Source organism: Prunus persica, chromosome G1 (genome assembly GCF_000346465.2).
Source record: "Prunus persica cultivar Lovell chromosome G1, Prunus_persica_NCBIv2, whole genome shotgun sequence".
Classification (NCBI taxonomy): Eukaryota; Viridiplantae; Streptophyta; class Magnoliopsida; order Rosales; family Rosaceae; genus Prunus; species Prunus persica.
This window is the reverse complement of record NC_034009.1, coordinates 35756925-35769117: the sequence shown is the minus strand read 5'-3', so window position 1 is coordinate 35769117 and position 12193 is coordinate 35756925. Positions and strand designations below refer to the sequence as shown.

Genomic DNA, 12193 nt, shown 5'->3' with positions numbered 1-12193 from the left:
TTACTGATGTCAACCTCATAATGCAAAATAATTTGTATTATTATTGCTAGTTTTTATATAAAAACATTTTTTTGGTCGATCTGCAAAACTGTTTTTTCATGAAGAGTTACACGATATTCATGGATAGTCTTCCTCTCTTCCAGTCCAGAATCTTGTACCATAGGTTTAGATCTTACATTATAGCTTCAAGTTCTTCAAGCATAAAAAACCTACTACCATCCCTACACTTCTCTGATCAAGGCAAGCTTATGCTGGAAGCCCGGGATGAGCTCGTTTGATTTCTATCAATACCAAACGAAGACCCTTGGATAAACACCAATTCAATATTTACAAATACCAAGTCAAAACCTACTAAAGACATCATGAAGAGGCTCAAGCCAGCCACATATTTCGGCATTCCTGTGCCGTTGTCCTAAACTTGAGTTAAGCTGCACTGTCTAGACCCCTCTACCCCAGTCAACAAACAATGCAGCAATTTTAGCGAATGGCTTACCCATTTCAAAACTACAACCATGAAATCTGTGGAGGCCAAGTCAAGATTTAAAGCCCCTGGTGTATGGAGCTGCTCGTGTAGTGTAGCATTCCACGACCTAAGTATATAATTCTAATTGTTGATTTACACAATTCACTATCAAAACGAATGCTCATATTCTACAAGTCAGACAGATTTCATCCCAGCATTGTTTCCATCACCGTGGGATTCCAATTCGTTGTTCATTGCCATCGGCGGGTAGACGAAAAGGGAAATGTGCAAATTGGATCCTCAATGCAGAAGAATCGGGTTTCTTGATATCAAACTTGTAACCTGCGTGCATCCACATTTCAGAGCTTTATAAGTGATGAATTCCCTCAAATTACTAGAAATCGCTGAAGCCTTGTAAATTCATTGTGTTAAACAGGATTCTAAACAATACAAAGTTCTTTACATAATCAGCTTCTGAATGTAACATACAATTTCCGGAAATAAAAATCACTAACTGCCAATATGGTAAAATTGATAAGTGGAAAATTTGATATCACACTTTGTGCTGTAACTGGATAAATCATGGTTAATTGCACATATAATACCTTGAAGAGCTTCCATAGCAGTCAAAGCACACTTTGGATCAGCAAACTCCACAAAGCACAAAACCATAGCCTTATCTCCACTCTGCAGTTCATTTAAAAGTCTAGTAAGTAACATGGAGACAAAGCTCAAACAAAAGTAAAGTAACCCAGACATCAATAGTAACAAATAACTATGCGAAACCACAACGAAGTCTCTGAAGGTTACTCAACAGAAGCAGGTAAATGAGCAGACTTACACGTCTAGGCTCCTTGTGAACAACTTTGATTTCTTTAAACCCAATAAAAGGACGGAATATATCTACATTGCAAATTAAGGTTTTCAAAATGACAGAACAAAGCAATATAATGAGCACATTCCCGTCAAGCCAATTCGATATCCATAAAATCTGAATCTACGGTCTGTTGCCTCGACAGGAGCAAAAGGATACGGCCTACTTCTCTTCGGGTACAGTCGGTGGGAAGTCCATCAACAAACAAAACGTTTGATTCCCCTTTCAGAACTGGAGGACCATCAACATTGCTCAAAGAGCCAGGAGGCCTTTCTTTACTTATGTCAGCAGGAACACTTGCACTAATGCTAACTGCAGCAGCAGCCTGTCTCTGGCTTAGCAAACTTGGAACTTCCAAAGGAGATGGATAGCCCTTTATGCTAGCTCCTGCTGATGCTGCTACACCAAGAATAGGTTCGGGTCGAAATCGAATGCCCCCAGTATCATCCACAGCATAGGCCCCAGGGGTCAATGATCTTATCTGCAAGTACATCCAAACCATTCAATAACAAAATTCCTTCATATACATACTCATATGGTGTTAAACAAAGTTCTTACATCTCTCTGCAAAAAATCAGACGAATAACTCGGAGGCTCAGTAGAGGGAAGAGTAGGATCGAATAGCAATGAGGGTGTTTCAGACGACAAGTAACCAGGAAAGCTTGGCCTACCAACATTGCCTGGAACGCAATTAATTAGGAAAAAACACAAATTATCCAATTAACACAAAGATTATTAAGGATAATATGCACATAATCAAATGCTATAAATTATAAATCATTCAATTGATGTAGTCATGGTTTGTTTGGATGCTAAGAAAATGCGAGAAAGCAAGTGGAAATTGTGTGCAATTTGTTCGGGAAAATGAAATTTTGGCGGTCATGGGATGCGGGGGAGGGAAAATTAAAGAACCTCTGTCAGTGCCAGTGGGAGTGTAGTATATGCGATAGGGATCGCCCATGTCTTCCACCGCCACCTCCACCAGTTTCAGAGCTCGACTCTCGCCGACTCTCTGGTGAAGCTTGCTTTTCAGTATCTAAAAACCTCCTTTTGCCTTTGGTTTGCACTGTCGAATTCAATTGGCATCCATACGACGCTGTTTTGGCCGGCAAATGGTTGGAAGAGCTGTACAACTGTACACACTTGATCCGAACCCAACAAAAAAAGTCCATACATCGCAGGCCAAACAACCCAAAATAGAAAGGCATACTCCTGTGCGGTATATAAATTTACAACTGGTAGTTAGTGGTCAACTTGGCTGGGCCAATTGGTTAATCTCTTCCTTTACGTTTGGGCTTTGGCCTTGGGCCTCTTTTGACCAAATAAGAAAGGCTTTTCACTAGGGTAAGTACATACGTCATGTCTTAAATAGGGAATTTTTAATTTTACACAATTTTTTAAAATATAAATGATAATTTAAATTATGAGGGGAGAAGAATTTTTCACACACACACTACTAAGATGCCATGGAAGTTCGAACCTGAGACCATTGATCTGTAAATCAAGGTCATTTTTCACTTGACTATACCTCGTTTTTTACATATAATTTGAAAGACAAACAATGCCACATTTTTTCAAACCTTTCCTTTTTCTTTTTCTTTTTTCAATCAATATGACATCATAATGTTGGGGTTATATTCCAATGCAATGTCATACAGGGACGGACTCAGGATTTTAAAATTAGGTGGGCTAGATTTACCTTATTGAACTGTTAGATTTTAGGCTTATGAAATTGATCATATGTGGGTGTGTATATATATATATATATATATATAATTTAAGAACATATCATTTTTATTTTATTTATTTAAAAGGCCTATTTTACACCAAAAATGTCAGCTAAGGTCTACCATGATGAACAAAAAATGAATTAAGAGAAAATAAAATTTATAAGAAAATTCAAAAATAAAAATTTATCATCACAAATAGAGTCAGATAAACACGCGGCAACTAAAGGTAACACTACAATTATCCAATTAGTTCAAATTAATATTTATGCTATAAATGGGATTAACATTAACACTAACTGTAAGAAATAAATAAATAAAACTCACCTGAGCTATAGCCCAGGTTGTACAATTCATAGGACCGTCCCTGATGTTATAGCATGCATATTAAATGTCGTATAAGGTTGAAAAACAAAAAATAATAGCAGAAAAAGTTGCGCTCTTAAGCATTTTCATCTCACTAGAATTTATGTTGATTGAGTAATGCACAAACATAAGTTGGAAGGCAATATACAATGTAGTGGGATGTCCTTTTCGAATCCGATATGTTGTATTGTTAAATTATTAATTTGATCACTCATTCAAATTAAATTAAATCATATAAGAAATTTATACACTATGATAACATAATATATGTTCCACAATATATTATCATAGCTAATGTGATTTTGTTGGGTTTGATGTGTTTTCTTATTTCATAATGCAATAAATTAGTGTTTTTTTAGGGTGTGGGAATACACATGACAATTAAATATGTATTTAGATAATAATATATATTGTTACTCTCTAAATGGTAATTTCAGTTACTAGTTCATCTTCAAGTTCCATTTTAACATAAGTTGTGTCTTTATGGAAGTCACGATTGCATGTTTCTAAAAGTTTGTCATTATTTATCCCCATAGAAAGTTGGGAGATTTATTATTATACCTAATATAGGGGCTCAAATTATAAAAATATCATATATGAAATGGACTTTAGAAACACACTCAAAACCCATTTACAATATAACAAAGAGGCTTTTAACTTCTTATAAATTACAAAAATGTCATCAAATTTTTAAAACAAGCTCAACTCCAAAACCTCATAAAAAAAACCCAAATATATCAAAGTAATGTAATAATCAAATTTAAATTCAATATGATCAACTGTCATTTTTTGGGTTTATTTAAATTCAATATGATCAAATTTAAATTCAATATGATCAACTGTCAATATGACCAACGATGTAAGAGATCAGGACTGATATTATTAATACTAAGAATGGATATATGACTAAATATCTCAAGAAAGTTTATCTCATTTTATAAATAATTACATTTAAACAATTTTCTAATGAGATTAGTGCTTATCTCTGTAACTAAGTAAATTTTTACCCTTAATGTAATATCAATTGGCGATGAGTACACATATGCGATTGTGTTGCTTTGATAATCAGAAATCAATAATAATGCATTAAAAATCAATCATGAGTCCACGTAGGATTGACCGTAACATTTTTCGTCAAATAATTCACGCTAAATTATTACACACAAAAGACCATTAAAGAAAAAACGGCTATTCTAGACCTGTCCACAGGGGATACAACTTGCACGGTAATTACAACACGAGGTCCAGGGTGTTTTAGCAGACACTACATCACTGACCTGGACATTGAACAGATCCACATCCTATGAAAGGCGAGTGCGCATCACGCCCCAATCACTGCCAACTTACGGGGCCGTCTTTGTGCTTTTCATGTAAAAAAATGTGATAAAGCGTCATTAAATATGACAACTACACTTTCTCTCACAACAACGTGGAGTGCGTCACACTCCCACTTGCAAGCGCGTGCTTCCACCACTCATCCTGTGGCAGCGATCGTGAAAATTATTGATAAAGAAATCAACCAGCTCCGATCGCCTGCTTCGAAATTCCGTGGGCTTGCCACTGCCGGTCAATCGATCCCCGCCACGTCAAGATGAGTCAGAGTGAAAAGTACGACCGGGACACGTGGCATGCGAATGGCGGTTGAGGAGTAAATGGAAGCTAGAACGAAGGAGGTTTTCTGAGGTTCTCTTTCATCATCTACTCCTCGTCGTTGCAATAAAAACGAGCTCCAGAGTGAGTCTCTAGAGAGAGAAAACTGATACTCTCTAGAGAGAGAAATAGACGATACATAGACTGTAATGGAGGATCGAGAGGAGCAGGAAGAGGAGGTGTTGGGGTCAAGCTTGACGATGGAGAAGGTGGCAGCAGCCAAACAGTTCATAGAGAACCACTACAGAGCTCAGATGAAGAACATTCAAGAACGAAAAGAGAGGTATGTTTCAACTTAATTGCTTACAGATTTTCACCTTGTTATGCACTTAAGCTTTGTTTGATTGCTTAAGTAATGTAGTTTGGGTAGTAATTTGGGCTGTGAATCATGAAACTCTTCATGTTTGGGGATACGACTTGACATAGCATAGCTTTGGATTTCGCCATTTAATCAATTGCTTTCAATTTGTGCTGTTTGGTTTATTTGAAAATTTGGCAAGAACTAAATGTGTGTTATTATCATGTTTTGGTTAATTGAAACATGTGTTTCTCTTTACATTTGTGTTTAGGAAATGTGGGGATAAGTAAAGAAATCAGAGTTTCTTAGATAGAAACAAATATGGTAGTTTCTCTATTGGGCAATAGATTGAAGTTTGCTAAATCTGAACTGTCTGGGTTCTGATCTTGTTATTGTTATTTATAGTATTTGGTCTCCTCGGATTATCTTGTTATTGCCATTCAATGTCATATGGAATTTGAGGTTACAACAAAGTGTTTCTGTGATATTAATGCATAAAACTCAGTACAAATTACAATCATCCATTTGTGGGAAGGGGCAAGTATGCCCTTTACAGAGAGCCCCCCCTTCTTCAAACAAATCACAAAATAAGGAGGAAATGATGACAAGGACTTCTACAACAAAACAGGAAAAACTGCAACAAGTTAGTTGATAACAACAGATTAATAAGCAAAAAAATCTGAGAGAGCACAGCACAAGTATCTATCTATCTATCCACTAAAGAAAGCTAGTGCCTGCAAGGCCATGGTGCAAGAGATTATGAGCAATGGCATCCCTAGCCTTCATTGAGCTCTGTGATCTCAAAGCAACCTTTGGCACCATCTCATCATCCACAAGCTCAAACCTCAGCTCTGATTTAGGCTGTACATCTATTAGACTACTACCCTCAAATGTATATAACTAATTGTCGGCGAAAACATTGATTTTCTAAAAATCTTCAAGATTATGCTCAATGAGTATTTTAACCAGTCTTGATCAACAATACTCAGATATTTGGTGGAGTCCACTCTTGCAAGGGGCAGCTCTTCTTTCCCAAAATCTTCAAATTAAGAAGGGTCCCCTAAAATTTGAGGTTAAGGATAGCGTTATCACCTTTGCTTTTGATAGAGTTCCACACCAAAGTTCTATAAGGATAGGTAGTGGCAAATAAGAAACTTCTCTTCTCAAACACTGCAACTTTGCATGAACAATTGAGTCGGTATCTTCTGATATGTGATAGATCACGTGTGCATATTCTATTCAGTTTCTAAAATTTGCTTTTTCATATGTATTACTGCCCCCTTGTTGTATTCTTAAGATTTAAATATTCTGGTTAAAATCTTTCAAGGACACTGCAAAATGTTTTAGTTCAAAGATGCAACTAAGGAATTACTGACATGATGTTTCTTTTTGTTGCAGACGATGGGTGTTGGAAAGGAAATTAGCTTCCTCAGATGTGCCAAAGGAGGTACAAGTCAACCTGATCAAAGACTTAGAGCGAAAGGAAACAGAATTCATGCGACTTAAAAGGCACAAGATTTGTGTTGATGATTTTGAACCTTTGACCATCATTGGTAGGGGGGCCTTTGGTGAGGTCAGTATTGAACATAGTATCCTTAAGAATGTCCATGTACTAAGCTTTTCGGTGTTCATTGGATCATGTGAGCTTAAAGTTAGCTTTAATTTCGGAAACTATGCTTGTTCTATTTGCTTCTTATATATTTTCCAAATGCAATTGCTGATAGTAGCATACCTTTCCTAATGCATGCTCAAACTACAGGTCCGATTGTGTCGAGAGAAAAAATCTGGCAATATCTATGCCATGAAAAAGTTGAAGAAATCTGAAATGCTTAAGAGAGGACAGGTAAGACCATACATGTGACTTTGTTCCAAACCTACCACTGGAACTCGTTCTAAGATTTTCTTCATTGAACTATTGCTGGTCATATTTTTTCATTTTCCCTTGTAGGTGGAACATGTTAGAGCTGAAAGAAACTTGCTGGCTGAAGTTGCCAGCCATTGCATAGTTAAACTTTACTACTCCTTTCAGGATGCTGAGTACTTATATTTAATAATGGAATATCTGCCCGGTGGTGACATGATGACTCTGCTGATGAGGGAAGACACCTTAACTGAAAGTGTGGCTAAATTTTACATTGCACAGAGTGTACTGGCCATTGAATCTATCCAGAAACACAACTATGTACACAGGTTGAAGACAAATATTACTCTCATGTTATTAAATTATTCTTTTGTTATCAAAATATTTGTTGTTTGATGTATTATTTTGGGTTGATATTTGTATGCATTAGGTATTTAGTCTTGTCTCACCACTTTGTATTCACTGCCTTTTCAGAGACATTAAACCAGACAACCTTCTTCTGGATAAAAATGGTCACATGAAACTCTCGGATTTTGGCCTCTGTAAGCCTCTTGATTGTACAACTTTACCTTCACTGCATGAAAATAGAACTATGGATGATGAAAATTTGACAGAACCAATGGATATCGACGTATGCGTTCCTGATGCGGATAATAGGAGTAGTTGGAAAAGCCCCCGTGAACAGCTGCAGCATTGGCAGATGAACAGGAGGAAGTTGGTACGCTAACATCTTTACTGACTTGTTTTTGCAGTACATCTTCAGCCTTACCCCTAAAAATGTTTCCCTCACTATATCTCCCCCGTTTTTTTTGGATAGGCATTTTCAACTGTGGGGACCCCCGACTATATTGCACCTGAAGTGCTATTGAAGAAAGGATATGGAATGGAATGCGACTGGTAACTGATAATTGAATATTTTATTATCTCTTGCCTTCTGTCATCTTTTTTGTTGGTGATATGCATCGTTTGATTTAGGTGGTCATTGGGAGCAATAATGTATGAAATGCTTGTTGGTTACCCTCCATTTTATTCAGATGATCCAATAACTACATGCAGAAAGGTAACATGATACTCCTCACATAACTCTGAGTGCAAAGTTTCCATGGTGAGTCATAGGTGTGAGCTAAGGTCACTTCAGTTTCATATACAAAGTTCTCCTCACTCTATTTGTCAATTTCTGGCAGATTGTTCATTGGAGAAACCACTTAAAATTTCCAGAAGATGCAAGGTTGACAGCTGAGGCTAAGGATCTTATTTGCAGGTTGCTCTGTGATGTTGAATATCGGCTAGGTACTGGTGGCGCACATCAAATCAAAGTGAGGCTCTCATATTTAAATAAAATGTTTTTCGGGATCCTCACATCGATATGTTCTTTGCCTTATAATTGTATAACTATGCTGTATCAGTCTCATCCTTGGTTCAAGAACATTGTGTGGGACAAACTCTATGAAATGGAGGCAGCATTCAAACCAGAAGTGAATGGGGAACTTGATACCCAGAACTTTATGAAGTTTGACGAGGTAATATACAATATCATCCTTATATTTTCTTATTTCATGGTTTCTTTATATTTGCACCAACATTATTGTTTCTTCTTTTACTCTTCTACTAATATTACTGCTATAACAGTTCCACTAATTTACACCTTTTTAGCTCCTGTACGCTTTCGTTTATGTGATATCTAGAAGCTTCATTACGTCACTGTGAAACATAATGTGTTTATTGATTTCCTACATCTTTTGCATTTGTGCTTAGTTGGAGCCTCCAGTGTCATCAAGAACTGGCTCAGGACCCTCACGAAAGGTTTGTAAACTATGCATACTGTTTATGTACTCATGATATGCATACATCATTATATAAGACATGTTATGTAATACTTTGCATAGTCAGTTGGTATTATGATTATCTGGCCCTTTGAAGAGACAACCCAGTAGACGTTCCATAGGGAAAAGAAAATATCCTACCCGGATTTTTTTATTATTATTTTTTCAAATTTTTGTTTGTGTTTCCTTTTTTATTTGTATTTTTCTTTGTGATGCGGTCAAGTTAAAATTGTAAACATTAGCCAGCCACTGTGAAATCTGCAGTAGCGCCATTTGATGTCAAAAATTCTGTTTTTTTATTTTGTGACAGGGGGATTTGGTTGTAGAAAATCAATCTCAACTAGCTTTTGCTTATCTCTCATCTTGTGTAGCATTTTTTCAAAATGAATATGCATTATTAGGCAACAAAGGTCTTTAAATTACTATTGCCCTTTTGTTATTTTTAAAGGTCTTGTGTCTATTTTCCAGAGGATCCACCAAAATCTGCAATAGGCTTTTCATACGAACTCATGCCACGTTTTGAAGGAATTTATAATTTAGTACGAATGTATGACTGTTGATCCTTATCGCCTTATAATTTCATGCAGCTGCAATTGACTCCCAAAGATCTAAGCTTTGTTGGCTATACATACAAGAACTTTGATGCTGTAAAAGGGCTTCGCCAAGTTTTTGGTATGCAATCGTGACTCCATTGGTGACTGGTCGTTATTTTCTATTTCTATTTCTTTCCTCATGGCACGAGGGAGGAATTTTGTGACTCATAAAAGCATTTTTTATTAGTTTTTTTAATTTGGTCAGTATCCATGTGCTTCTGAGTGAGTGGATTTTTCATGCTCAATTGTGGTTGCATCCGTCACCTGACTGTATGCTGTTCTTGTCTGTGTACTAGAGAAACACAAGATTGACTTCATGTTTGACTTTGCATAGGGGTGACGATGACGTTGGCTTCAGTTTATACTAGTTTTGGCAATGAATTTTATTTTCATTTGCATAATACACATTGATGGTGAAAAGAATGACCTGTGTGAATTCCAAAACCCCCATCTTACGCTTCAGGTGGGTAGACAATATGCTGGGCTTGCTATGTCTGGAATTCATTTCAGACAAAATAATCTGAGTGATGGAATAATCAAATGGCAACATTCACTCAATGGGGTGTACTGCCCCCCTCGTCAAATCTCTTCCCTCCTGCAGGTTAAACCCAAACCTCTTTTAGAGGGAGAGGTAGCACAGGGTTAGAAACTTAGAAATGAAAATGGTGACATCATGAATTCTTATAGGTTAATCTTTTTTCTTTTAATAACATTATTTTGTTGATAATTTTGTCGATGTGGCTTTTGCTTGATAGTATGAAATCCAGCCTTTGCTTTCATGGAAATGTAGATTGGACAGAAAAGTATATCACCTAACTGTCCACCTAATGAGTCTAATGCTTTGTTCTTGTTTGCAGGATCTTATTACTTTACTGGCATTATCTGATGTTATTCTGTTATGAATCTTAGTCGATTAAAGTTTAGTCTCTAATATCTGCAGGTGATTCAAGAGTAGATTTTACTAGTGAACGGGCAGCCAAGGAAGCAGAGTTACATATGCTTGCATCATCTGGTGATCCCATGTTACCATAACACCGAATCCCGGGGGTCAGAAAATGGCAAGCCGACTGTGCAGACATATGCTCGTGCACTTAATTTGGGTTCGTAATTAAAAGGAAGGAAAGAAACTCGGCATATCTTGTGAATTGGCTGCCATACAGCTTGCCATATTACCATTTTAGTGTACAGTAGCTATTGAAAAGCTTCATAAAGGCCCAGAAAAGGGCAAGTGTTATCATCCTTGCCTTCTTCAGTAAGGTTTTGTGAGTTAGTAAAAGTTAGAATGCAGTCTCACTGAGAATTCTGGAACTGGTGTCCTGGCTGCCCAGGTTGGCAATGTTATCATCCTTGCCTTCTCTAGCGGCAGTTTCCGGCCAAATCATAATTCAACTTGGCCAATTACCAAGGAACTCAGTAATGGCCATTTTAGAGAGAATTTTCTCTGTTGTGTTGTGTAATCTTTTAAGGGATTAACTTGAATTGCACCTCTTATTGTGTTTCCAAAATGGAATATTACAAATTATGAATTGTCTTTTAATATGCGTTCCTTTTCCATTGTTAATATGACTATTCTAAGGTCGTCTTCTTTTTTCTTAATACGTCACCTTGGACGTATGGGAGATTTGGAATTTTCTTTTTTTAAGGGAAACTTTTGAGTTTGACTTTTTAAATATCATTCTCAATCAAACATGAGAGCAAGCCAGATCTCTCTATTCTTTTCTTTTCATTTCCTGGTCTTTGTTTTTAGTTACCCAGCTCAAGGGAAGTTTGGGCTCAAAACTTCTCTGACCCAAATGAGACAGAAACAGAGAGGGCCCTGAATTTTTTTGGGTCAGGCCCTAAATTTTAGGTCAGACTCAGAGAGACCTACTAACCAAACCCAGAAGAGGATAAAAGACGAGAGACCCAATAAGAAAAGTGAAGTGGGCCGTTTCATTTTTCAATTTGAGTAATTCGCGTCACTTGGTGACGTCGTTTTATGACACCAGTCAGTCAGCCAGGTAGTCCGAGTCTCCGAGACATCTTCACTTTCTTTCTGTTTGTTTCGGCATTGTTTTGAGGAAAAAAAAGAAAAAAGAAAAAAAAGAAGAAGATAAACAGTGGACACTTTACAGTATTTTATTTCACTTATTTATTTATTTTTATCTGTTTTCAAATCTTGATTTGTGGAAAATCTTTTTAAATTTTGTTGGGACATCTTCCTATTCAGGCCAAATGAGTATTAGTAACGAAATTTTCTAGTGGATTTACAAAGGACAGTTGAGCCATTTGGGAGAAGGCGTCTAGTTTGTCTAAATTTCAAAAGGTACTGTCGTTTTGACTTGTCATTGTTTTTGGAAAAGAAAATGCTAATTTCTTTTCTTCCATAATTGATTTAGTTAATGATTGCAAAAGTCAACTAATTGATTTAGTAATCAAGCTAAAAGTAGGGCAAAGCTGAGACATTTCGCAGAGCTTAATGAATAATTATACAACTAAATGCCATGTTTCCCCAAGTATATTACGAAATTTGTATTCTACGGATATTTTATATACAAA

At 36.6% G+C, this 12193-nt stretch overlaps 2 protein-coding genes across 2 annotated transcripts; one reads left to right on the top strand and one right to left on the bottom strand.

Annotated features, from left to right (window-relative positions):
• Positions 138 to 2533, bottom strand: LOC18789748 (RNA-binding protein 1). The gene is made up of 6 exons (XM_020554727.1): positions 2250 to 2533; positions 1896 to 2017; positions 1497 to 1818; positions 1305 to 1366; positions 1069 to 1150; positions 138 to 805 (listed from the first exon to the last, which is right to left on the bottom strand). Exons 1-6 carry the CDS (start codon positions 2296 to 2298, stop codon positions 690 to 692), a joined length of 753 nt encoding a protein of 250 aa, XP_020410316.1. The 5' UTR covers positions 2299 to 2533; the 3' UTR covers positions 138 to 689.
• On the top strand, positions 4941 to 11201 carry LOC18789528 (serine/threonine-protein kinase tricorner). The gene is made up of 12 exons (XM_007223243.2): positions 4941 to 5363; positions 6777 to 6951; positions 7138 to 7221; positions 7327 to 7568; positions 7714 to 7957; positions 8057 to 8136; positions 8215 to 8299; positions 8424 to 8555; positions 8646 to 8759; positions 8995 to 9042; positions 9650 to 9734; positions 10596 to 11201. Exons 1-12 carry the CDS (start codon positions 5230 to 5232, stop codon positions 10685 to 10687), a joined length of 1515 nt encoding a protein of 504 aa, XP_007223305.1. The 5' UTR covers positions 4941 to 5229; the 3' UTR covers positions 10688 to 11201.